This window comes from Brienomyrus brachyistius, chromosome 6 (genome assembly GCF_023856365.1).
Source record: "Brienomyrus brachyistius isolate T26 chromosome 6, BBRACH_0.4, whole genome shotgun sequence".
Classification (NCBI taxonomy): Eukaryota; Metazoa; Chordata; class Actinopteri; order Osteoglossiformes; family Mormyridae; genus Brienomyrus; species Brienomyrus brachyistius.
Genome location: NC_064538.1, coordinates 1,560,303 through 1,588,020, shown reverse-complemented (window position 1 = coordinate 1,588,020; position 27,718 = coordinate 1,560,303). Strand labels below are relative to the sequence as shown.

General features: G+C 43.8%; 1 protein-coding gene across 3 annotated transcripts in view; it reads right to left on the bottom strand.

The window, feature by feature from the left end:
• Nucleotides 1–27,718, bottom strand: part of camta1a (calmodulin binding transcription activator 1a) — a 285,485-nt gene that overhangs the window by 254,818 nt on the left and 2,949 nt on the right. For 2 of the 3 annotated variants that reach the window (XM_049016579.1, XM_049016577.1), the window contains exons 2-3: nucleotides 26,747–26,848; nucleotides 14,573–14,676 (exon numbers count right to left, since the gene is read on the bottom strand). In XM_049016579.1, coding sequence (XP_048872536.1) covers nucleotides 14,573–14,676; nucleotides 26,747–26,848 — 206 coding nt within the window. The remainder of the gene's footprint in view (nucleotides 1–14,572; nucleotides 14,677–26,746; nucleotides 26,849–27,718) is intronic. The other variant, XM_049016578.1, reaches the window with a different exon arrangement.

The following is a 27,718-nucleotide window of genomic DNA, read 5'->3' as shown; positions in this document are numbered from 1 at the left end:
TCATTGGGTGGAGTGCAGGCTGGTAATGAGGAAAATGTGGATCAAGGTTAAGCTGAACCCTGGACTTGTCGTCCCGTCACCTTGCTTAATCAACACCGGTAATTCCTCATATCATGACCGCATGTACCGCTGTACTGAATTCTGACACAGCAAACCTCTAACGCATTATGGGAGACGGCGGAAGCCGACCACCTGACACTCGACATAGAGGGCAAGCATGTGGGGAGGACCATTTGCTATGCCATATGTAAGGGATGAATGATTTCCCCTTGTGTGGGGACAGCTTGTCAAATTCCATTGTTCCCACTTTATTTAGCATGAGCTCTGTGTTACCCCTGCCATCCTGCATACCACAAAAACCATTCCTGCTGTTACGTTTCAGGACGGCCGGTGGAATAAAGATCCCCTGCATTTACAATCGGATACTTCATTTGTGTGAATATATTGCGTATATACAGGTCCACGTATATCACATATGCGCATACTACATTTGAGTTAACAACCAAATATTACGACCGGATTTCTAGACTGCAGGCCTCTTGTTAGACGACTAATGTTTGCATTACAGACACAGATACAGACACACAGATAAACAACTAACTCCATCCTGACATTTAACTGCAAACCTATCAGTCTGAAGAATAATTAATGCCTGAACTGGTTTCATAGCCTCTTCATTCATAGTGCTGCCAAGTAAGCAGGCAGGGAAGGCCAGTCAAGGACACCCTAATCTTTCTTCTTGAAAGGGGAGAAAAGCCCTCACTCCATGCAAATGAGCACTCATTTGCATAATTATTTTAATCGTTACGGGATTGAGCACCCCTGCATCCGCGCCGCTTTTGGACCCTTGTTTTGCATGAAGTTCTGCCCCCTTCGCGAAAACCCACCAACCACTGGACCAAAGCAATGTGAATGAACACCTAAGGGGGCTACAATTTACATCACTATTTAAATTTTAATTGTATTTTATTAAATTATTTTCATTAATTATATCATAATTATAAGTACTAACCATTATCAAAACACAGTTCATTATTTTTTTTAATACAACAAAAAGAGACCTGTAAACAAAATGCAGAATTTCTCCACGCAACAGTTAAACAGTCACAATATTTTCGATCAAGTGCCAAACAAACAAACCAACAAAGTATAAGAGCGACAGAAAAGAGCTGACTAATGGGCACCATGAACATGAAGCCTGTGCTGATTCAGAGGGTTATTACAACCTGCACCTCGTTCAAAGGAGGCTTCAGGACAGGCAGCTAAAATATAATTAAATCATACGGGAAAAGAAGTTTGTCCTACATTTTGTTTGGTACTGGCCAGCTGTAATTGGGGGGGGGGGTTGAGAATTCACATGATGTGCCCCCAACTCACATCGATCAAATGCAAACGTAAACAAAAACAAAACAGTGGAGTGAGCACGGTGGGTTTCAGATACAAATACAAATTTATTGTATATAAAGCCTAGGAGACAAATTGAAAAATCACTGCAGGGCTGGTCTGAACTGCACAAGGACTTTAAAAATGAGTCCACCAAAGAAATCTGTTATGCATCAGAGATGCTGAAAGCCACTGATTACAGCCCGCAAGGTCATAATCAGGAACCGTTTTCATCTTAAAGTCTGACCTGTCACTGCAAATATGGATTAGTTTTTGAGCAATATTCTCTGTGCAGTAAATCATATTCACAATATGATAGAATTGCAGTCAAAGGGTGGAATATCTCACTATATTACTGGAGAATTAAATAAAAAATTGTTCGAAGAATATAAATACCCAATGCATTGTTGTTGAGCTGCAGGAGAACGCAATAAGTACTGTGTTAACATGGTAAGTATGTTATGCAACAAAAATCGGCAATGGATACTGTGAGCTCGGGGGAGCATGGGACTAGGGGTTTGTGATTTCATGTTGCTATGGCGATTGATCATCCACCTCATGCCAACAGGCATTTCTGCTAATGAAGTCCAGCTGGCCCTGATAACACTGACTGGACTTGTCCAGACAAATGGAGCCAACTGGGTAGATTCGAAGGGCGAGGGGATTGAGAGCTAAGTGTGTGCCCTGTCTGTAATACAGTACAGTTTTACCATCTGGCTATCTTTGTGTTTCCTTGCTGTATTGGGGACTTTTCAGTAATATTTATTTGCTTGTTTAAAAGGGACCTCAGCCTCATTTGACATTTCTTATTTCTCCTTAATAAAGGTATTTCCTTTGTTTAAAGCCTGGTATGCAGTGTCATCTCCCCTCCCACGAGGACTCAGTGTAAATCGTAAATGCACATGGCACCTCTACTGATCATTAGTGACGTACAGATCAAGTAGACCTGTGCTCCCGTGAGAGAATGTCACTTTTGAGCATAAATCGGAGTGTTTGCCTGAACACGGAAAGTGGGAGACCACAGAGGAATTTATGTCGAATACACAGCAACTGGTTTCCTCCCAATTCAACCCAATGCCATCCAAGGCAAAAGCATATGCCACAGTGTGAAATGCCAGAGGAATTTCAATTTACGGTCTTTATGCAGTCTGTAAGAAGTTTGGTTCTCCCAATGATCATCTGAACAGATTAATGACTCACAAATGCACCTAATGAAGACGTCACGTCTGATGTGACATGAAGGTACTTCACAGGACGACAGAGACAAGCGAAGGGGGAAAGGCATGGTTTTTAATGTAAATCCTTTTGTGAAAATAATAAATGCCTACCACCACCCTCCCATTCATCAGTTAAACCACCTTCCTAAATTTTGACAATTCTGTTACAAATCCAGCCTTTATTTTTACAGCCTGCATTTGTTGTGTTTTCTTCGTTGCCCATAAAACTAAATTTTCATGTGAGATGACGAAATCCGCTTCACGCCCACACGGAGATATACTTAGACATGCAATATCTAATTATGGCAGCATAAGGATCATTGAAAGGCCAAGAGCAGGGGAGAATCTGCACGCTTCTACATGGTAACACAGCTCTGAGATCAGAGCGTGTTGTATAAAGCGCACAAATTCCCTTCATACACAAAAACGAAGGTGATTAGAAAAGTGCCGCCCGCATGACTCATCTCTCAATGCATGACGTGTTGGGGAGAGGAAATTATTAAAACCTGCGTTCATCCATGTATCATCTCCAGCCTCAAGCAGTGCTGTTACTCCAGACTGAATAAGTCCCAGCACTGATACTTTGATTAAAAATATGACGGGAAAAAATAACCTGCATCCATATTTTTCCTTGCTTTTTAATTGAGCAGAAATGAACGGTTTCTTTTGACACTTGAAAACAGACGTCCGTGGACAGACCCAGACAGACACTTTTCTATTCCCAAAATAAAAAGGCGCTTGTTACTAATCCAGGCTACATTTGGCGGTCGAGGATCAGCAGTTAGCCTGCATATAAAGCCTGAAACAGTAGCCACCACGATGGCAGACAAGGTCAAAGAAGGTCATGATTATTCCTGTTGGGTCCTGGATCATTCTTCTTTCCTTTACAAAGCCTTGAAAGGGTGCATGGGGGTTTGCTGATACCCATGAGCAAGAGAACGTCCCCACACAGGCAGCAGGAGCCAGGGCCCAGATGCGGGAGCGCTAACCTTTGCATTGTTGGAAGCTGACGAGCTGCTCGGAGCGCTTGCTAATTATATAAACTCGACTTTGAGAAATGTCCAGAGGCACATGGCGGCCGAGCTACCGGGGCTGCAAATTACCGCACAAACATATAAATTCACCAGAAAGGAAGTGCTGCGGAATTTTAATGGAGTGCCAGTGTTCCCGCTAAAGGACAAGCTGATTTGGGGTGGGGGCGTCGGGTGAACTCAACAGTGGCGATCTAACGAGCGGTCCAGTCCCGCACTGCAGACACAGCAAACTTTAGGTTTTAATGGGGGTGGGGGGGCTCACCCCATCCTAAGCCAGAAATTAGGCGAGGCTGGACCCGAGGAGACATCATGCCGGCCCAACCCCGTCCTCTAACTTCCTGTTTATTCCACTTTCTGATAATTCAGACATCCTGCTTTCTCACAATTCAGGTTCACGTTTCATTTGAGGGAGGGGGGACGGCAGGGGGGAGCCGTCTGCATTTGAGAGTCTCAGCCAGGTACTGCTATTCTGCCACAGTAAGTCCACAAGCACAAATATTCAGTCTTGCCGAGTCGCCGCCGGTGTCAGTCAGGCCGAGTGTTAGGGTACCTCCCAGTGTCTGTGTGCAGGTGGCACAGGAGTCCCAGGCGGAGCAGAAATTAAGCACAGGGCTACAGGATTCACATGCAGTCTGACACATGGAGGAAGGACAGACAAGACGAGCAGCCAGGTTTCCCATAATGAGGCACATTAGAGGAAGAACCGTTTAAAGTTACACATATCAGGAGAGCGGTACAGCCACTGCCGCATCAATCATCTAAGTCTTGGACATATTTTAATGCTGTTCAACACTGTCAGCCTTTGTTACAGCTATCCTACAACACAGGAAAAGTCCCCCCGTGATATCAGAAAACCGCCGAGCTGGGCGCGCTTCCCCCCGTCCAGCACCAGCACTTAAACATGTCAGAGCAATCTGCTCATCCTGTAAAATCTGGGCCAGCTCTGGAAATGCTAAGCAGCCACCGGGGCTTACCACAGACAGGACGGCTGCCGGCAGTGATGGAGATGCCCGTGTGTGTGTGTGTGAGTGTGTGTGTGTGTGAGAGAGAGAGAAAGAAAGAGAGAGAGAGAGAGAGAGAGAGAGAGAGAGAGAGAGAGAGATCGATCTACTGGTTAAGCTTGTAGATCGTAGCTTTGAGGGTTTAAACAATGGCGGCTTTTTCACAAGCATGAAGGCACCACGACAGGCAGGATGAATGAAGCACGTAACAGACAACAAACATGCATCATTATAGGTTTCAACTCCAGTTTTCCAAGGCTGACAATTAAATGAGGTGTTACTAGAGAAAGCCCAAACAAATCTGCATCATGAAGCCCCGAGTTGTCGATCACGGAGGGAGTCGTTTCAGAGGCTGGGATCCAAGCGGATGCAGATGGAATCCAGATCCAATGGATCGTTATTCCGACTGGACTTCTAGCCACACTCGGAAGAACAGAGAAAATGGTGAATCTGCAAAGCAGGCCAGTTCTGATGCATTTCCCCTGCTTAGCCAGTAGGAGGTTGATGCCCAAGAAGTCCACCTTTTAAGGGAGAGGGTGACATTCAGCATGTCACCTCTTGAAGTTCAATTCCACGGTCCCTTTTAAAGTTACTCCACCACGCTGTTCCCCTGGCGCACTTAAGGAGACGTCCACCAGGAATAGAACGAGCACCGGGTCCAGTGCGCGAGAGCTGGCTTCGTTTAAAGTCTGAGGAGACAAGATCTGCAGCTCAATTTGAGGAAACGTTGCGGGGCCGGGCCCTCCTCCTCAGGGGCCCCTGGAAGGTCCCTGCTCCTGGTGTGTGGCTGAGCCAAGCGACCAACAGGCAGGCAGCTCAAGCTGCTCTGCCATCCTGAATGGCTGCTGGCTCAGGGTACGGGACCGAAACGAAACATGAACAACTAACAAATAAGCTTAAAATTGCCAAGGAGAAGGATCCAGCTAATAAAGGTGGATAAGTATGATAATATATATTATTATGAATTATAAAAATGACAATCGTTATTAAGAGGAGATAGGATGACACTGAGTGAAGAATGCTACTGATGATATGAGAGACACTGAGAGGAGCAGTGGTTTTATTTTAAGAAAATAATCTAGGCAACACATCAAACTCACAGGAGTCATTAAAAAGGCGCTGTGAAATCACCTTGCCTCATCTCACCACGGCGCTCAAAGCAGCCGCGTCTCTCAACACAGAACAGAAACATCGAAACAGGGAACTGCCTCTTTCAGCAATTCTCCTGTTTTAGTGGTTTTCTCTTTTTTTCTTTTACTTTACAGGAATGTCCAGTGGCACAGGGCATATTCTGCAAAGGCTCCGATAGAAATCGATGCGATTAAATAATTAAGCAGCCCCAACGTCCATCACCAGTCCCTGAGTCTTGAGGAGACGTGGCCAGCGACCCTGCCCCCTCCCTTCCCACCACCGCCCTCCGCCCCCCAGGCCAACCTTGTCTCTATTATTTCTGCGAAGCAGTGAGAGCAGCAAGACGAAGGCGTCTGCCAAGGCATGCATATGCATAAAGAGCCACAATCAGGTGCTCATTCCTCTTATCTAGCAAATAAACCAAAAGTCTATTACAATGTACTCGCGTAAGAGGCTGACCCAGCTGCAGAAAGGTAGAAATCCATTTCTCCATCCTGAATAACTTTGCACTCCAGTGAACGTGTCAGGGGATAAAAAAGGAAAAAAGACACAGAGGGAAAAGGGGGGGGGGGAGTGGGGGCAGGTGTAGGAAATAAAGTCGAAGGCACACAAACTGAGTTCAATTTAGAAGTTCCCATAGGAGGTAAGGTGACCTGTATCTGCTACAACAGAGGTCATATTTGAACAGGCACTTCTGTCATAAGAATTTAGCGGGGGGGGTGGGGGGTGGGGGGAGAACTGTTGTCTAGGTGGTATATATCCAGGGGAGGAGGACTGAGAGTTCCTCATCTGCCACAGGAGTCCTACAGGCTCATTCTGGCAGGTATATGACAGGATCTTCACAGCAGCCTCAAAACATTAGGTAAAGGGTTTATTTCAGACCAAATGTCCCACACCCCCTTTTACAGCACACCAGTTTTATCTCTCCGGAACGATCCATCAAGGTCATTCAATTCAGATTAATCAGCTGCCCGCTTATGCAAAACATATATTCTTGGCTGCTGATTTATGTAACAAATTGCTTATGAAAAGAGAAGCGCCGCACTGTCCATCACGCCGGCGTGTCCCAGCCCGTGTCACCGTCAGTGGCCGTCCGCTGCCATCAGATGATTTCTCCTTCGTCGGCTGGAATTAACTTCCCGAAAGGTGGATCCAAATTAAAACATTAAGAATGATTTGGGCCTTCCCTGCTGAATTTTTAAGTGCATTAAAAGTCATGTTTGGGTATTTGTCAAAGAGACTGTCTTCTCTTTGGAGTATTGATTTCTATCTGAGGCATTTAGTCTAAATGACAAAACGTCTGCCAACTAAGCATAATAGATCAAATAAAAAAGTAAATACAAGACACTATTTCTGAAAAATAATAAAAATCAGCTTCAACTAAAAGCCAACCCACCATTATTTGCACGCAAAATAACATTCCTGGTTGACATTTTAACTCGCAGAAATCAACTGTGATGTAATCTATTAATTAACCATCACTGACAAGAATAAGCCAATAGACCTGAGTAGGAAGGCTAAATAAAAATGGGAGGGGGACTACAAGCATCTAGGAAGTTTTTGACGTCAGCCTGGCATGAGGATGGCGCAATGTTTCGCATCCCAAGGACGGTATTAATAAATAAATAAAAACATGACCTTTTGGTTTTGCTGAATGCCCAGAAGTACTTAATGAACACCAGGGGTACTTTCCGTTTAGCCGGAGCTATCTTAATTAACAAGTCATCTCAAGTTCAAGTCTTCTAAGACAGGTGCTCAAATGAACATCAACATTTCACCAAAACAGGGTTAAGTTCAATTAGGTAAAAAAGTCCAAACTGCAAACAGAACAAAGAATTTCCACAACAGACAACATAAAATGCTTTTTCACATTTCTTATCTACCTCACTGACTGCAATTTTGCACAGCATCTTTCAAATCCTGTTGCATTTTATGTCATTGTGTCTTGTCCTTGTTTAACTGCCCTGTGTGCCTTTAATTGCCCCTCGGGGACAAATAAAGTTATTTGAATTGAATTTGTTTAAAAATGACACTCATTTCAAAAAGGTAAAACGTGAGACACTAAGCTCTTTAGTTGGAATAACTCAATCAATCTAATCAGCATTAATCTAATCCTTAGAAAAAGAAACAAAAAATAAAAGTTGATCCAGGGAATAGTCCAAATGGTTCAGCTAATTCTCGTGTAGATTTAGCGGCTTACGTAAAGTGGGCGGGGCCAGTTGGCACTGAGAGTCAGAAGTTACAATGAAAAAAACTGAAGCTATCAGACTAACGAACATACTCACCAGGGCCCAATTGTGTGGAATTGGGGGCTGATGTAGCTTTGATTACACAATATAAACAAACACAGCGTTCCAGGAAGACACCAGCGCCAAAATGCCAAAATATAAACAAAAAAGAATAGCCAGGGAAACAATAACACAGGCTGTGGGTGCGCCTACCCCTAAGTGGACGGTTTGGAACGATGATTTGTCAGTAAGTGATGAAAACATCCACTTACTGAGCACATTTATCAATGACAGCGTCCACATTCGGATGCGATTAAGTGCGGTGCTCTCCTGAATGCCATTACAGGTAAAGCGAACTCTCTACTCACACTGAGAGGTATGAACACGGAGAAATTAAAAGTTTAAGCCTGGGCACGTGATCGAGCCCAGTTACACCGAAGACCTACACGTTCTGACGGCAGTCGGCTCGACTCTGGATACGTGCACGTTTTGTCAACAGAAATGAAGGCGCTGGGCTGGTGCTCCGTCGTTCAGACGGCTTCTCCGGCTCTCCAAGGACACCACTTAACTAAAGCTGTTAAATGAATTTCAAATTTTCTGATTTCTTTTAGTCACCTGAAGTGGAGCCAATGAGCTGTTTTAAGTTTAGCAAACATTTAGCTGTCATATAAATAAAACAAAAACCCAAAAGGACACGGCTTTCCACAGAATGCAGCCTCCCAAAATATCCTCTGAACATCACACAGCAAAAATTCAAAAAATAACTGTGCCCAGCTCTGGCACAAAAAAAACATCTATTCTGATTTTCAAGACTGGTTCCAAAAATTGCAACAGGGTAGTTTTTCTATGAAAAGGCCTCTCTCTATCTCTCTCTCTCACTAGCTCTCTCTCTCTCTCTCTCTCTCTCTCTCTCTCCCTCCCTCCCATGTTATTTTATTCAAGGCTCCTTAGAATTGTGGAGGTAACTTTTGGTACACATTACAAATCACAGAATACAATTCTCCTCCAAATAATCATAGGAGACATAAAACAAGAATAAAAAAGAGAGAGAAAAACAAAGAAAGTCAAGCCTGTCCCCCAAGAGTCCGTTTGATGATTACCATGGCATTCACCACTATTAAGCTCTGTTTTGTTTACTCTGCGTAAATATTCAGGCAGCGTTTTCCCAGGGTAATAGCTGTCGCAGTGCTAGCCTTGCTGCGGCGATATGGAGGACGTGCTTTACGGCTGCTGCAGCTCCTCACTGCCCAGGAAGGACGGCAACGTCGCCGCCGAGAAGCAAAAGGTCAGGAGCAGAACAATGAGCCCCCTCGTAACTCTCCATGGGAGATGCGGGCTGGACCTCCTCCAGCGAGCGGCGCTCATGGGCACTGGCTGGCCAGTACGGCTATGGGAGGACCACATGATCGGCACCGCGGCATTCCGATAAGGCGGCACAGAGCTTTTCATGTCCTGATGATTACAGGAGGAGCAAACGCACAGTCGCACAGCACTGCAGGACGTGCAAATTATACAAATGAGACACGGGATAGAATTCTGTTATAACAGCCCCCCCCCCCCCCACACACACACACACACACACACACACACACACACACACACACACACACACACACACACACACACACACACACACACACAGAGAATGACTACTATTACCTTAAAGAATAGAATAACTAGAGATATGACATATTAATATTCCACACGTTTAATTCTTGGAATCACTTCACTAGCTTGATATTACCACTAAACCAGTGATAGCTAGTGGCTAAAAAAGTGGGTAAAGATATAATAAATTTTACAATATTACAAGAGCATTTCATTTTTTCCAATGAAGACAGAAAATGTGTTTTAAACGACAATAAAAATTTTTGTAATTAGTTACTTCAAAGTCACTGGTTTCATAATGTATTGTCAAAATATTGTAGAAGGTATTACCTGCTCTACCCCATGACCTGGCCATCTCGGATGAGAACCGCAATGCATGATGGGCCAGTAAACTAAACCATATCAACACATGTCCAGTGCGTGACTGTGGCGGCCGGCATCTGTCCCCTGTGTTTAACATTCAGCAAACTGTCAATACTCTCATTGATGGTGCCCAGACAGGAAGCTAGCTCTCTGTCCTGACCTCTGACCTCCCTGACCTGTGTCAGAGGTCAGGGCGAGCATTGTAAAGGCCAAGGCTCACGGACTTTCAGTCGTCCACTAAACAGTGGGCTGGTACTGTGAGCAAGGTGTGTTCATGCCTGCAGGCTTCCATCTTATTCAGCTGCTCTTCACTGGACAATGGAACAACCAAGCCCTGATGTGGCAGCCTTGTCAACAATAAGGCACATTTCTACCGAGCAGCTAGTCTAATCAGGTCATCACATTAACTCAGGCACCGCCATGCAGCCGTAGCACACTTATGGGCTCCTATTGATTAGGAATTGAATGTCAACCATTACCATGCTCTTTATTTCAATGATTCCATTGGATTTTTAATCTGAGACCAAATCTCAGAGAAAAACGCCTCATGTTATGGGAACGCTGCAAACGGCAGAGGGCCCGGCCCCACGGCATTATGGGACAGTCGCTTCTCTAAGGGAGGTGCCAAATCCCATGAATTCAATATATTCTAGGGAAGCAAAAGAAAAGTAATTATAAATGATTACTTATTAGGCTCTGAAGTGAATGACGGAAGGGGAATGCGTCAGTGGGAGCCGTGAGCTCCGGCAGCCGCGGGGAAGATGGAGCGGAGCCCGGTATGAGCACGTACTGTGCAGGCAGAGCAGAGGAGACTGCAAATGCCCAGCTGGCCCACACTACAGAGGTGGAAGGACCAGTACAATCAGCACAGCCTCGACGGGCACTTCAAAACACCAGAAAGTCTCTAATCGCCGCTTTCTAGTCAAGGCAGAAATTTATTGCATTTTCTTTTCTTTTTTTTTTGCGTTTTATTTCTCGCCAACTTTTTCGCTTTTCCGCGTTGAAATGAAAATATAGTGTGAGGGAGGCCTTGTAGATGAAGAAAGCAAATATGGAACCATCTGGAGAAAAAAAGGCGAACAGTGAAGTTGGGGTTTGGCTGGTGGTTGTTGCCTTTGACTCTGAAGCTTTGACCACCCCCCAGATTAAAGTTACCCCCGTGTTGTTTGTTTCTTGGAAAAAAATGAGAGTTAAATCTCAAAATAAATGGTCAGCAAATTGCAAAGGTCACCTTAGCCAAAGCACATTGAAGAGAACCCGCTGCTTTTGACCTGAGAAGAATCTGGGGCAGCGGCCTCCTGAAGGGATCTGTGCCTTGGTTTATCGTACACACCTCGCACACACCTCACGCTCACAGACGCGCAACAAAGGTAGCGCCGTAAGCCTGTCTGCCACCTATGTCAACTACGAGGAAACAGACAGGCACATATCTGCTCTTGTTTTCATCTAATCTCAAAGGTAACGTTGTGCACAGCCACCCAAACACTTCAAATTAATCAAAGAGGCCACGGCTGTTACCGTGCTGTGGATGTTTTAAAACAGACATTCAAAGAAAATCTCTTTTAATGATGCTTTTTTTTTTTTTAAACACACTGTCATTTCTTCAGTGTTGAGAACTCAAATCTGAATAGGTCCGGTGGTGTCAACTAAATAAATGATAAGTTCATGACGACGATTTCATCGTAATCTGCCTTAGATCATCTAAAATCTGTGCGTCATGACCTGCATGCGACAGAGCGGCCTGCATGTGTTGGAGTGGCTCTGAACTGCAGTCATGCCGCCTGCACATGCATTTTCGTCACATCGGCTCGTGTCATTTTCCAGCAAATGCTCGAGATGCATTTCTGTGCACACTTATGCCTGTGAATGCACACAAGGGCATTGGCAGAATGAGGAACACATTAAAAGATTGCCATCAGCGGTGCTCGCCCTCTGCCGCTCATCTCGAGTGACTCGGGAGCGTCAGAATCCCGGCCGCGTGAGCAGGGACCGCCACTTCCCTGCCACCCATGCCACCGTCTGCCGTTGACGTACTCCGCTGAAAGGTCCCGCTCGGCCATGCTTTCTTTGCCTTTGTGCAAACCTGTGGCCTTACGGCGACCCCTCTCTCATTTTGCCATCAGGCACGGCTCGGTAGGAAACACGTTTCCGTCGCTGATGCGGTTATTAAAATGCGAGATCGGGAACTTTCCGAATCAGCGTAAATAGGCTACTTTATGCACATGCACGACAGCAGGCTTCATCTTTATGTTACGCTTAAATCTCATGCGAGTATGAATTCCGAAATCTATTTGGGATTCCGCAAAGGTATCACATATTTCACTGCGCTGCAGAAAGTCATCTGACAATTACCATTTAGATTCCAAACAAAATTAACAAATGAGCTATAATGTTTGATTTTTCCAACAAAAAAAAAGTGTCCCAGCCCCCGAATACCTCCCCACTACGCACCCCCCCCCCATTATCTCCCTTGACTTTAAGCCACCGCAGATCCGAGTCGACCCTAAGTCGATACTACGATACACGAATTCAGCATTGTATGTGCTTTATCATTTTTGCGTCAGTAAAAGTAAATAAATAAATGGGAATTCGAAGATGCTGAAACGGCCCAGCATGCAGCGGCAGAGCGAGCCGCCCGCCGCCCTTCTCATCCGTTCCCTGTGAGTCACGGTAGTGTTGTGGCAAACAGAAAACGGCCCAAGTGTCAGGGGTGAGGCCACGTCCCCCCATCCGCCCCCAGGGACGCGCATCCAGGCAACTGCTGCTTGAAGGTTAATCTGTGAACAAAGGTGCCTCATGCTTAAACAAACCCCTTTATTGGCTGCTGAAAATGTCTGCTTTGCTCGGAATCCCACCGCCGGTGTGACCCGCCGTCTACGCACATTTATGTTCAAAACCAGTAAAAAGGAAAATACATCAAACACGCATTTAAAAAAAAAAACGGCTTCTATATAACAAGTGCAAGAAACTTCAGTTTGAAGGCTCTTTTTTAGTAATAATGTTCAAATCCATATATGGCATTTCTCCACAGAAAACTGGTCACTACATACAAACTTTCTGACGCCGAGATCAAAGAGGGGGGAATCAACAACAAACCATAGACGTACCACTGAAGTGGGACATTCCGGATTTGTCATTCCTCGGTTTCGGCAGGGGGTAACCAACACAAGTGTGACAAGTGACTTATGATGTGGGATGCGCCCGCTATTTTTTATTTCCCCCCGGCCCTCTTAAAGGGATTTGTGACAGTCCTCCAGCTTTAAAGTTCCTCCCCTTTAATAAGTTTCAGAGGAGGCTGTTATTAATTAAAAGAGGAAGGAACGCCGCTAAGAAGTTAGGAATTACAAAGACGGCCGGTGCTTACTTTGTTTCCTGTCCTCTGATGATACTGTTGCCTGCCAGTTAATGTGCTGAGACTTTGTGTGCTTTATTGCGAATGCTCGTATTAAAAATGCAGTGCCTTTTTCTACAGGCTCGTGAATTTCCTTGGAGAAACCTCGCTATAGCAATCATTTAAAATCCCTGCAGCTTTAAGCAGCTAAATAATATTTAGTTCCAATCGCTTGCTGCTCCCACGTGGAATGTGCTACACCGCATAACAGACCGAACGTGAATGACAAATAAAATGTGGGGATCAAGGGCCATCGTCTCATTTCCATTAAATGATAAAGTGGGTGAAATGAAACAAAGAAATGGACTCATTCGAAAGAGTCGGCCTACAGGTCAAGGACGGCTGAAACAAAGCTTCTTCTTTGTATAAGATGACACATACAGGGAAAAAAAGCTACAAAAAAGCTATTTATGCAAGATGCTCGAGCTGTTGGGATCTATTGGCTTATACTTAGGTGTAATGCCCTGTTTACACTGCTCATACAATGTAATAGATGCCCAAGAACTAACCGCAGACTTTATAAATAGGTAAGTTACCCTTAAATCACCAATAAACCCATTTCCACATTTATCCCTTGCCGAGGCACGGCGAGAAATCTTCTTCCACAGATGCAAGCCAATGCCGTACCATTTTATTTAATGGCTAAAATCGCTCTTTGGTGGTTAGCGCCTAATTCCGCTATGTGGCCTTGATGCATGTATATTTTTTCTGAAGGGAACATTCACTCGAGTTATGAAATGGCAGGTTAACCAGTCACCTCCTGGGACCACAAAGTGATTTATTACTCGCACTCACTAACAAACAAAAACTGAAATATCTCCCAAATCGACCTTAAGGGAATAAAGGATAAAGGATATTTGATCGTGGTATTTCCACCGAGTAATGAATTCTTTGTCAGCATTCTGCTGCAGACAGATAGATCTGGATAGATGAGGTTTTAACTGTATACTGGATCTCTGTGGTTTTCTTTGGGATTTAGGAGCCAGAAAGTGTCCCCCACCCCACTGAGGGAACAGGCAACGGACCCAGGACTCTTGCAGAAGAAACATACATGTGTGCTGGGAATAAACCACACTGGCAGAGCGGGGCTCGTAGGGGCTCCCACCATCTTCCCCTGAACTCAGAGGAGGCGTCATGTGGGCGGGCTGCCTTTGCGGCTCGGCTGACAGCGCCCACTGGTGGCCCCGACCACGCAGTGCCGAAGAGCGCCCCCTACCTCATTGGTGTTCCACCGGTGGCGCTCCTTTGGCAGCGAGGAACATTTCGGCAGACATTCCAGCAGCTTCTTGGGCAGGTATATTTTCAAATGTCCGTGTTCATCTGAAACGGGAGAGACGGAATGAGACACTGATGGCAGAGCCAGCGAAAGTCGACAAGGCAGCTGTTGATGGAGTGGATTTTCTCAAGGGACGCCATGTACTGAATGCATTCCTTCACTTTATAACTACTAGCGTATATATATTGGTACGCTTAACGGCCCACATGCACACCGCCACGGGCATGCGCGCACACACACACACACACACACACACAAGCTCACCCAACAATGAGCCAGATAGAAAACAGACAGTCAATCTTCCACCGCTTTTTACTGAAAATATACAGGCATTAATGGTGACAGACTAACCACAATACCAAAAACCTCAGGGTCAAACCTTTCAGCCAGTCTGCCTGAGACTTAATGAAAGGAAAATGAAAATCAAGTAGACAAACATAAATGCATGAAAAAAAGAAAAGAAAAAAAAAAAAAACAACCGTTCACACGTTTAGTGATTCCAAGCAATTCTTCATGTAGTGCTAACTGGAAGCATCTGCAGGCCCAGCTCTCACACTCCATTCCCCAACACTTTGGTACACTTGCTCTTTTCAGTCCATGTTCTCTCGTTTATCTTTTCCTACGGTGAAAGTGCAGAAGTTATCAGGCTAACCTGCACCTACAGTGCCCGTGTCAGTTCATCCTCATTCCATAAACTGGTGTCACTAGGGCGTCCCCGATGATCTCGCCAGCGAGCACCGCCTGGCTGCATCCTCGGCCGTAAATGAAATCCAGTCTTGCCCACTTTTTATGGCGTCTTCTTGATCGCTTCTTTTCCCCTCTCGCAGTCCCCTGCAAGTGGGTTTTGCTGACGACCGCGAGATGCGGGCACATTAGTTTATGCCTTTTAATGGCTGACAGGTGCTCTTTATACAGTCCTCTCTTCTGTGCACCTCTCATTGGTATTATGATTTTGGTAAGAGATGTGGAACATTCTCCCAAAACATCTCATTTTCAGAGCCCTTTTTGTGAGCACTGTCAGAGCCCAGACTTTGCATACATATAGAAATATGGAGATGACCAGGATGCACTTCAACCCGACTTGAGACCTGACAGAAATGTTTTTTTCTTTGTCATTCCAAATTGGTTTCAGTCTTGACAGCACCGTTATCGTTTGTGAGGTTCTTGAAAGGATCTCTGGCTTGGAGCCTTCATCTCTGACAACTGACCCCAGCTATTTCTCAGCTTTGACTAATTCCAGGTTCTAACCGCTGACTTTGATCTTTGTGCCGGTGTCACTGTGTGAGGTGGTCACCTGTTTGGTCCTCTTATCTCTGTGCCCATAAAATGAAGAGGTTTCATCAAGAGACTCCACAAGGTTTAAAAGTTCTTGTACTTTCACAATGCCATGTAGGCTACTGGGATTATGCAGGCCTTGATTATGCTTCCAAAAAATCTGTACCCTTTGCAGACAGATGTTAAAGGGGATGGGCGAGTACAGACAGCCCGCAGTCTTGTTCTGAATTAGTACCCTATAATTCCTCTTATGAGAGCTGCTACAGTAAATATACTGAATCACCTAAACCTGATTTTTTTGTTGGCCAAACTGACAGGCAAACTAAGTGAAAGTAAGTGGGAAACAAATGCACTCAGCTGTGGTTCCAGTTTCAATCCCCCAGTCATTCTCCATTTCACAGCACACAGAACCAGTTGCCCCTTTTTCCCTGTCTGGTCACATGTCCTTCCTGCTATTTCTGTCTGACTGTGTGGCCAAACCGTGAATACCAACATGGACACAAAGACGGATAAAGCCAACCTATGGTGACTGACAGCTGTCAGCACCAGTGGCTCCCACACCTCAAAGCCGCTCGATATTCAGCCCTGGGGAGACAGCAGTTCTCTTCTGCGAAGAGGAGGAAGCCAACCCGCAGCATACCCTGCGGACGGGGGTGGCGAGCGCATTACCCCGGGGTAGATGCAGCGTCACCCACCACGCCACACCACTGTCTGCCTCTCAAACGCTCGCCTGCAGAGAGGCGCCTCGCGTCGGGGGGACGCCCGGCCAATGGCTCTGCGCGTTGTGACTAGGAGCTACTACTTGCCTGTTGTTTTTCCGAGTAAACAGAAAGAAACTTCTCAAATCAGTGTGCAAAAAGGAACACCTGCTGCGATGCAGTGTTATGGAGATTTGCATAGTTTCATCACATCTGCAAAAGACTCATTCTCCAATTAAAAATAAAGGCAACTCTACCCAGGTACCAACCACTCAACATCCTGGTGAACACATCAACTGAATGAAATGTGCTAAATTACAGACACAGTGCACTGAAGCAACTGATGAAGTATTAATTTGTTATTATTCATTTCAATTCTAAATCATTTCTAAATCCTATTTTTGAAATAACATCTCATTAAAATAGTATCTCAATATCTCATTCTGTTAGCCAGTAAAAAAAAATGGATGCTAAAAAATAGACACTAAGAATGAAATAATCCCCTCCCCACACTGGTGTTCTTGGTTTGATAAATTATTAATATCTTCCATTATTTGTAATAATAATTAATGTGATGCCCTTTGGGAGCCTTACAAGTTAAGGAGGGTGGTTTTGACGAGACCATCTCCTTCCCTCCAAGATACTCCACAATCAGCGCGTCGTTCAGCAGCCTGATTCAACAGATAGACTTTGCTCATGCCGACTGGCATTTGGCATCGATCTTCATTTTATATTTTTGCATCATTTTAATTGTTTCCATAAGAGCTCTTGGTGGACTTCATAAAGGCTACGCTCCAAATCGATACGCAAAACGGCATCTCGGCAAATGCCAGCTGGAGCCTCCGTCGAGTGCGATACATCCGCCGACACGCACGCCGTCATCGGCGGCTATTAAACCAGACAGGTAACTGGCAGCGCGAAGGGAGAAACTACAGCCAGAAGAGATAAACGAGATCGAATGCAGCGGATATGTGGAAGTTTCAGAAAGCATGTACCGGGGAACGGTGGCGACCATGATTATGCAAAACTTGGAGAGGTCACCGGAATGTCAGCGAGATGCACTGAAGGGCTGTGGAGGACGGATCATAAAAATGTGAGGCAGCGGGAAGGGGAGGGGGTGGGGGGGTGACGACATGAAAGCACACATAAACCTACCCTGCAGCAAGCTGCTAACAAAGACTTCACTGCTACCTGATCCGGGAGCAAAATCTCTGTGCGACTTTTCATACTAGAGCCCAGGTGGATTTTAGAGAACAAAGCAAAGGAAGATGATGTCCACCATGCAGCTAAGAAGGGATTCACACCCCCTAAACGTTTGTTTAAGGGTCACCCAAATTGTGTGCAATTATGATCAGTCTTTGGTTCCACAGAGCATCCTGCTCACAAGCATTGGTGGGTAATTGGCCTTCATGAGGAGCAGGCCAGTGACAAGCGATCAGGGAAAAGCTGTGGCGAGCAGAGGAGAAGCGAGACAAAGATGGAAATTAAGAGGAGAAAGTGACGGATGTGGCATTTAGGTACAAACAAAACGAAAAGCTCCAAGCAGATTTGTTTTAAATGGTTACGAAGAAGGAAAAATTAATGACACAATAAGAAAAAGAAAATCTCAATATAGAGAGAAAAAGATTAATTCCAAGACTGAGAGGGGAGTGAGCTACTGGATAAACATTTATTTCTGCATAAAGTAACAGAAGCAGAGGGCAAGCAGAATACCAAAGATTTTTCCATTGCAACTTCTACACTCATAAAGCAAGACACTAATGGATAAAACATTAGAACTATGCAATGTTGGAGGAAGAACACAATTTGTCTAATTTCTTCTTCTATAAAGCACATAATTTCACAACTGTTAAATGACATAACAGCTGAGCTAAGAGGAGAACCCGTACTACTTACTATATAGCTGACTGGAGCATATTTTGAAAGAAAAAAAGAATAACGTTTCTACCACCTGTTTGAGTGTGATCTTGTGAATTATATATATTACACACACAGACACACACACACAAATTATGGACAGCTTCACAAGCAAAAACTGGTAACCAGACCTCTTTGTACTGAGACAATATTATATTATATTGGATGCTGCTTAGAACATGCTAATAATGGCAACAAGTCACCAAAGTAATGAAAAATTTATGTCGGAAATGCACTTATAATGAATAGAATTGAGACGAAAACAATGGCTTAGTAAGAGACTTCAGCTGGACCACCGATAACTGCCAGTGACAAAACCCCTGGAAAGAGCCAGCAGACCCTGTACTTGAGTTTCATGTCTCAGACGGCCTTTGCCAAGACGTCCACTCACAGCAAATCAATCCAGCGCGGGCGGGAGCGCCCGCTCGCCATCTCCTGTAATTGAAGAGTGCCGCTGAAACTTAAATTTTAGCGTAATTGACTCCGAACAATCTCAATGATGACATCATCCTTGGCTTGGACCTTCAGAGCAGGATTCCCTCTAGGGCTCACTTCCATTAGGCTGTTTGCGACCCAACATAAGTGCTCTAGAAAAGCCTCTTGCTTCCCCTCTCCCGTGTGCGAAAGGTTCTTGTCTGGTCACTGCTATGTGAGTAAGAGTGGTCACTGGCTACAGAGCACGAAAAAGAACCAAACTTCTACTTCATATGTTATGGGGCCTCATTTCCAACTCCCCCATTTATGTGTTTACCCTTCATTGGTATTCAGGCTGTTCCCACAGTTTTAGCACATCCCTGATTAGTCTTCAAAGGCTCTTCCACAGATGTGGGGAGAAGCTTGTTTTTAAAACGACAGCTCAAGCACTGAGCGATGATAAATGCCAAGACAAACACGTCGGCTGGGGGGGAACATGAAGGGATCTGATTGATTGAAGCTACGTCCTGCAAACATCTCACATGGGAATGTGATGGATGGAAGAAATAAAAAACAAAATCTGAAGTGATTCTTTATGTGACGAACTACATACCACTACAAAAAACAGGTAGAAAGTTATCTGAAGGATATTCATCCAATGTAATGCACCACATGACATATTTCAGTTTTTAAAATCTGGACATTAGCAGACGGTCATAGGAATCTGTTTTTCCATGCAATAAAACATTTAAGGCAGAAACAAAGCCTCCCTCTCAAGCCAGATTACATGCTAATTAATTACGCCTGAAATGTTACACAGTGACAGCTCCTGCCTATCCCTGTAACGTATATAAAGAATATAATCCAGCAGGGATTCCTTACCTAGTGGTCAAAAACGGGTCACCACTTTCTAATTTAGTGGTAATTAACCATAAATCTGATTAACACATTATACATTATTTAGTTACCTATTTGCATTTTGACACTCTTCCCTAGTTCAGTGTTTTCCATTTTGCATTAATTATTTTGAATTATTAAGTCTCAAGCAGGAGGTTCATAAAAATTATAGTGTAAAGACATTTTCTTTGTATACTTTTGGTAGATGCAAAGTAGCCTTTATTGAATATATTACATTATTTTATAATATATTATTTTTATAATTACCTGTTTATTATGATGACTGGTTATTACTACTATTATGATTATTACTAATATTACTTTAAAATATGCTTCTAATGACAGAGGGTCATTTTCACTCAGGTTAAGCACTTCACTACTACCCAAGAGCTCAACAGCACAGCCCCCTACGAGAATCTGAACCAGGAACCGTTCAGTCACATGTCTCAGTTTTTTTTTTAAGACAGGAACCTAAGCTGCAGCCCGCACCCTAACGTGCTCTGTAGTGCGCCGAGCTGCACCAGGACTGGGCCGATTCCAGTGAAGAGGAAGCCTCCTCTGTAGCTGGCTGCCGAAAGCACCATCCTGCCTCCCACATGGGGGCGATCCTCTCATTAGGAGTCCAGCTCAGGGCCCGTGGAGCGCAGAGCTGCTGGGAGCGCACGCAGACAGGCGCATCCTCACTCCCGCTACGCGCCCTGCGCAGCGCTGACCTGGCCACCGGACTGTGAGGCTCCCTGGTGCACACCCGGACGCTGGAGGAGGCCAGAGCCCTGTTCGCCGCTCATCATGGAGTGTCTGTGGCTGGAAACAAACTGCTGTCTACATAGTTCTGCCAAAATTTAGTTGGGTGTTGATGTCTATTATTTTTTCATGAGTTTCTTGAAGCATATTGACTTTGGCATAAAAAAAAACAAATGCAGTCAAGAGTGGAAGACCAAATCTGCACCATGAAACCTAGGTTTCTCCTGCTGACTGCATTCAGGAAGACTATTTACTACTGCATCCTCCGTTGTTTTTTAATTGGGAGAGCCAACTTTGTAGCCATAAAACAAAAAAAAAGCAAAAACTGTGGTGACAGGGTAATGAGGTAATCATTGCACCTCATTCCCCTTTTTTCCAAACACAGTGCGTAGTGTTGTTCTTGTAAGCACTGCCTGACACCCTCTGGGGCATTGTGATGCAGTGTAAGGTCTCTGCCTATAGCATGGCAGACTTGGAGTCACACTGGAGCTGTCCTCCACAGAGCTGCTACGTTGTGGAGACCGCATGAGCCAGCAGTGATAAAACTGTGATAAAAATATACAGCGTAAGATCTATAAAAAAAGAAGAACACCCTGGAATGGCAGGGGTTCGAGTTGCAGCACTGGACCGTCAGCAGCGAGAAATGAAGCCATGACTGCTTACAGGTGGGAAGCAGCCCAGGGACTGACTGCCCAACGTGCCCTAGCTACGGTCCTCTCCAAAACTAATGACATTATGAAAATATATTTCCTATACAACTGAATGTCGCTTGCTTACATAGTCAATATATTATTGAATAGATGCACATATATATTAATTAAACATCACGTTAAGATTGATTAATTTAAAATAAGAGATGTGCACCATATAATTTGCCAACATTTCTACGCTGCAATACTTGGGAGGTCGAAGTTGAAACACACACATACGCTCCTCTACTTACAAACTTTCAACTTACGAACTTTCAGACATACGAATGAAGAGGACTGCAAGTCCAAATTGTGTTCATTCGGCTCCCGTTTCCTGTCCGCAACATCAATTTTGTTTTTCTGCGTGCCAATTCCGCTTATTACGACTACTGGCCGCTACTACCGCCGTGCAGCAGCGTAACATGCGTACTCCCGGCATCCTATTTCTTTGTACTTGTGTATAGTCTTAAAATTATGTTGAATAACGACTTAGGAACATTTCAAGTTACAAACGGCTGTTCGGAGCGTAACTCATTCGTAAGTAGAGAAGCGTCTGTACTTGCTTCGAGCTCAGCACTATAAACCAGACATTGCATGTCTGGGCGCATGGTTCAAGTTATCACAATTCATCTCATGCTGCTTCCAGTACCTGGTAAGCAGCGTAAATTTGCACTTCGAGGACTGAAGGCTGGAAACATGGCTGAGGGCTGTGGATGATGAAGTGCGTCTGCAAGACTCTCATCATTCTTAAAATTCTCATGTATGGATGCTGAGATTAATTCTGTAGGGGTAATAATAATAATTTTACTGCATATTTTTATTAAGTAGTAATAATAAGTTTTTATTGTTACTGTTATTAGTATTATTATTAGGATTACAACAACTCCTTGCCCTGGGTTACTGTACAGTGCCTGAAGTGAGGGTGTCGATGCGGGGCTTTTCGCCAGTGGCTTCCATGAAGTGGAGCATTTAGACGTCCCTCACACTGTTGGTCATGCTGGCTTGCCCAGGCATCACCCAAGAGACGCGTGCAGGTCATAAAACTCGAGAGGGCTCACAAACAAATCTTAAAATCGATACTCTCCCTGACGCAAACCCTCTCTCCTCTGTCTGTGAACAAAGTCAAACAGCTCTATTTTAATCGCTGCCCATCAGGAAAGTTAGCCGGTAATACCAGGGTATGACACTGTCACAGGCTACAATACTACAAGGGTTGGAAAGCATAATTGCTCATTATTATAAAAGCGCGCTTATGACAGGCAAATGGTACAATGATATCTGTTATCAGCCTGAGCAAGAATACCTGCTCATTTCATATAAAATCAATCCACTCATACTGCAGACAAAGGGGCCATGGAGGAAACAAAAAAACACAGTGCTGAGGCATAACAGATTACATTGTTGTTATCCAATCCAATTTATAACACAAATTCACCTGAAGTCAGTTCCAATCTTAGTTTCACATTCATTTCCACAATTGATCAATCAATTCCAATTCAATTTGAAATCTTCTTCCCTGGTTAAGGGCCAAAGGGAGAAGAGAGAAAAATAATCCAATTATTACTGTTAAAACTACAACTTTTTTTACTGACTCTCCTCCCCAATCACCCACAGCACTACTATCCGCTTCCCTCTAAATGAACAAGAAGAACCCAAATCTCAGATGTGCCAAGGAGGTTCTCCGCAACCTGCACCCTTAAGGCTGCATAATATGCAAGTCATCCGTGTGACACTTTAAACATTGCTTATTTATTTTCTGTCCAGGATGAATGTCACTACTATTGTTTGAAGGCACGTTCTTCCCTCTTCCCCATTGTTCTCCAGAGAACACAGGACTGGACAGCACCTCAGGGCAATAAACAACTCCAAGGACCTCCAAAACCTCCAGTCATCCAATTTAATCTAAGACTTTTCTGGAGCTTGGAGGGGGGGGGGGGGGGACCGGCATGCCACGTGCTTCTGCATTTGTAATGTCTAAGATCTCAAATGCCTCTTGAGGCTTTGGCCAGCAACAAGTTGGTTAGCAAATGAGCCAAGTTCAGTGGAGAAGGTGTTAACAGAGGCTCTGGATCAATTTAGGTACAGCTGAGGGCCAAGGACTTTAGATGGCTGGCACACAAACACTTAAACACACGCGCACACACACACACACACACGCACGCACATTTTCGCCCACCCAGCACAAACACACATTCTGCTAGATAAAAGCACATACACCCACGAAAGAGCGCCCAGTTAACAGCTATCGTTGCCATTGGTGGCAATCATTATTGCCTGCAAATTGTAATCCAACAATATTTCATCAGACTGTTTTTACTTTTGAGTGTGGCACTCAGCAATTTGAGATATGCAGAGTGGTTGTGCTGAAACAAAACGCATGTAACAGCTCGCTTACAATTATAGTGCAGAGCTTTCTGACTTAGAAAATATTAATATATACATACGCACATGCATCACTTATTTACAGTGACTTAGTGGCTAATAGATAATTTACATTTTCTATAATATGTTTCTCAACTTCACTTATTTTGGAATGATGCTACATTTTAATTTAAACACATCTCTGGAAAATGTACTTAGACCACAACTTGAAGGCAATGCATTATAAGAAAAGTTCATTTTTTCTCTAAAAACAACATTAAGCAGCTGCTCACATGAACTCACATAAACACGCAAACATTATCCATAAAATATGTATAGCCAAACCAAACAAACAGAAACAAACAATGAACAACAAACCAACAAGGAATCTATCATTATGCACGCATTAAAGCAAAAACAACCACACAATCAGTTTGCAGAAACATAACAAATCACATCATGCATTGCGTAAACGCAACTGTATGGCAAAATAAATAAATAAATAATAACAATAAAAAAAACTAAAGGTCCAATACAGGCAGACAGTCTAAATATAAGAAAGACCAGCTAATGCATGGGGAATATAAAAAAATAACTAATAAACTATTTAGAAATTCTAAGGCCTGTTTACAAAGCTGACCACAAAAACCTTAAGCTCTTCATAAAAGAATGAGTAAGCTACAAAACATAAACCCAAATCTCTCCTTCAAGTTTATCCTGCCAACCAAATAACCAAATAATATTCTCTTTTTTCTCAGAAAGCTTTAATTATTAACAGAGCATCAGTGCAATACAAACCTCAGTTTATATTTAGAGCATCTGAATAATACTCTCTCAGTTCACCAATCTTAAGCCAGAACAACCTGATATTGGCAGTGAAAGAGCATGAGATCCCCCCAAAAAGCCAGAGGCCACATTATCAAGCACGGAAACTCCCAAGTCAAGTTGCAGTCTCTGCACGTACATTCTGTTGCTAGGTGATCACAACCAGGACTGGAAAAATAACCACAAGTGAAGCACAACAGTAACATTGAGATTCGTCAGCCAAGATGCAATAGCTGGTTAATTAACATGCTGGCAATCAAGCATGCTATGGTATGACAGATGCATGGAGAGATGGATAATCTCGCATGAGCCATTTTCAGTCCTACAGCAGGACACAGGACAAACTATGCCTCTCCACAAAAACCACATTTCTATCATAATAACCTCGTTTCTAAATTTGGCTTATTTAAAGCAGGACTATGGGGCTTACATTCATCAACTTTGAATTACACTACATAAGTGAATTAGTACCATCTTTTAGTTTTAAAAACTGGAAAATCTCCAGCTGACCCTGTCGCTTTTGATACCCCATGTTTTCGACTGTAGAACAAATGATGATTAAAAGTGTGCTTCTGGTTTGCTTTTCTAGTGTGCTGATCATGGCCAATGGTCGGCAGTCACATGAAACTCCCAGGATGCACTTCATCTTTACTATTGTTTCACTTTCGTTAGGACTATGGGTTCATGGCAGAAGGAGGGCTTTTAATGTAAAGATCAGAATTAAGAACTACAGTTTTAAAGGCAGACCAGCTAACTACAATTACAAATTCCTGCTGCAGGTATGGATGATGCGATAAAAATATGAGCAGTTGCGTGTCTACATTTTACACAGTACAGAGAGAAATTAGAAAATATTTCCATGGCATGTCAGATTGCGAGCAATTTGAGGAAACAAAACAGGAGTTATCCCTGGATCTAACACTTTACTTTGAATACAAATGGCAGCATCTTCTGAACAAAATAATATCAAAACTACTTCTGAGTGGAAGTCTTCAACAAAACAGCGTTTACATTAGATGAGAAACCTACAGTGCGGCACCTAAACCACATGTGAAAAGCACCAATGTTATCGTTTTTCAGGATGAAACTACGAGAGCAGTAAAATAAGTGTTTTTGGAGTTTTTTCAAGTGAGGCTTCAACATGGTAATCTGCTGCTGAGCTTCTATCTCGAGATGATGATGAACACTTGTCCATAAGAACAATTTTTGTGGGATATATCTTTTTTTGAACAGTTCAACATAATTCCTTTGCTCAAGGTTACAGAAGAAGTGGCCCAAGGACATGAATGGGCAACCTTTTGGAAGTAGCCAGTGTGGTACCTCAAGTGTAATCAAATATGAGGACAGTGACAGAAGTAGACATAATATGGGATCAGGCATGGAAGCTGAAATTGGGGGGGGAAGAGCAATATTCCCAATAAAATCCCAGCACATTCTAACATGATTACAGTTAGGACAGCCTTCCACCCAGTACTGTCAGCCACACAGTCTGAGATAAGCACACTGCCGCCTCTTATTTTACATCTAAAAGCATGTTCATTAAAACACTCTACTTTGAAGCAGCATAGATTACTAATTAAGAAGCATAACGGCTGAGTGTTACGTTAGTGGAATGGATCTGATTTTACTTCTTTACAGAATTACACCTATCAGGAATTCACTTAATTATCCAGATCAACCAATTCTTTGGTAATTGTTAAAGTATATAGTGTGCTGATTAGGCATGACAACATACCACAGCTTCCAAATAGCATTACACAAGAATCCCACCACATGAATAAACATGATTTGTAATGGACCAATCAAGGCTTTTTCTGTTTTTGATTAACCACTTTATTAAAATAACACCCATTCATTTTTTTGCACTCACAACATGTACTAAAATCATTTTATTAGAATACAGCAATACACAAGCCAATTATGTTTTCTTTTTTCCCTCCATCTGACAAATTACAGTTGAACACAATGGATAATGGTCAGGGCTAAATCAGACTGACAAACCATTTCCACCAGGTCTGGCCTGTTCCTTATCTCTTGGCTTCCACCTTTTCACAGCCCCTCTTAGTTAATGACAACGCTTGTGATATTGACGGCATGCCTCTGTAAAGCAGACACTTCAATCAACAGAGCATGCTTCAGGAACCCCTTCCAGAGGAAGGGGGGGTGCAGGCAGAGGAGGGGGGAGAGGTGAATTCAAGAAGAAAATAAATGAATTGATGAATGAATAATAGATCACCCAGCTAGCGTTCCCTTCGAGCAATACCACAGATGCAGTATTAATAACAAACTCTTACTGTTCATCTCTTTGTCATCACCGACACCCTTAGGGGGGACATGGCCGGCATAACAGACAGCAGATCTGTACATTCGATCCGGATTACGTATTTTCTTCAGTCCTTCAGGAAGCAAAAAAGAGAGCAGAACAAAAAGAACATCTAGGAGAAGCAGCACTTTTTCCAGCTCCACAATTCCCACATGCACAGAACAGGATTTTCTCTTAAACTTCCCCTGCACGAGCATTAGCAGTGAACGCTCCTCCCTCCCGTGCGCGTCGTCATGCACCCCAACGCGTTCCCATTGGCCGGCTTGGAGAACACCCTCCATTGTATCTTCAGTACTGTCAACGGCTTATATGCATTCTGCAAGCAAGGATAACTACAGCTGTTTAAAAGCCATATGAAGGAAGACCCCCCCCAAGGTCATACAAAGGGCGGTGTGTGCAGCGCGTAGGGGAGGTGGGTTATTTGCGACTTGCCGTTCATCAACCACGATCTGCCTGTTAAATGGCTGAGTAATAAAGTATTAAACTCAGTATTAAAGTGTTGAGTGACTCAGCTTGCTTTTGTGAGTCCCAGTGGAGCCGAGCGAAAGAAGCGCAGTGACTACAGCGAGTCTTGTTTAGCCAAGTATTGGAGACAGAGTAAGGTCACGAAGGGAATGGCTTATGAGCCAACATAATACATGACAAGAGGGAAACAGCGAGAGGGATGACAGTCTGTTCCCACACACCTTATGGGAGCTGGGCCAAAAGGGTCAATGATCAGTTTCATCAAAGTGCTGCCTTAGTTTGATTTGGAACAATGCATCATTCATCACCAGTAAGCTGGATTAATCAATCGGATCAATACTAAACACCTTCTGAGGCAAGTTAATCTTATTAAAGGCAGGCTCAAGTACTTATCTATTTATATGGCCCAAACAGGGATTGTGATTCCATAAATCTTGCGCATTGAATTAATGTAAAGAACAATACGGATCTACCTTCA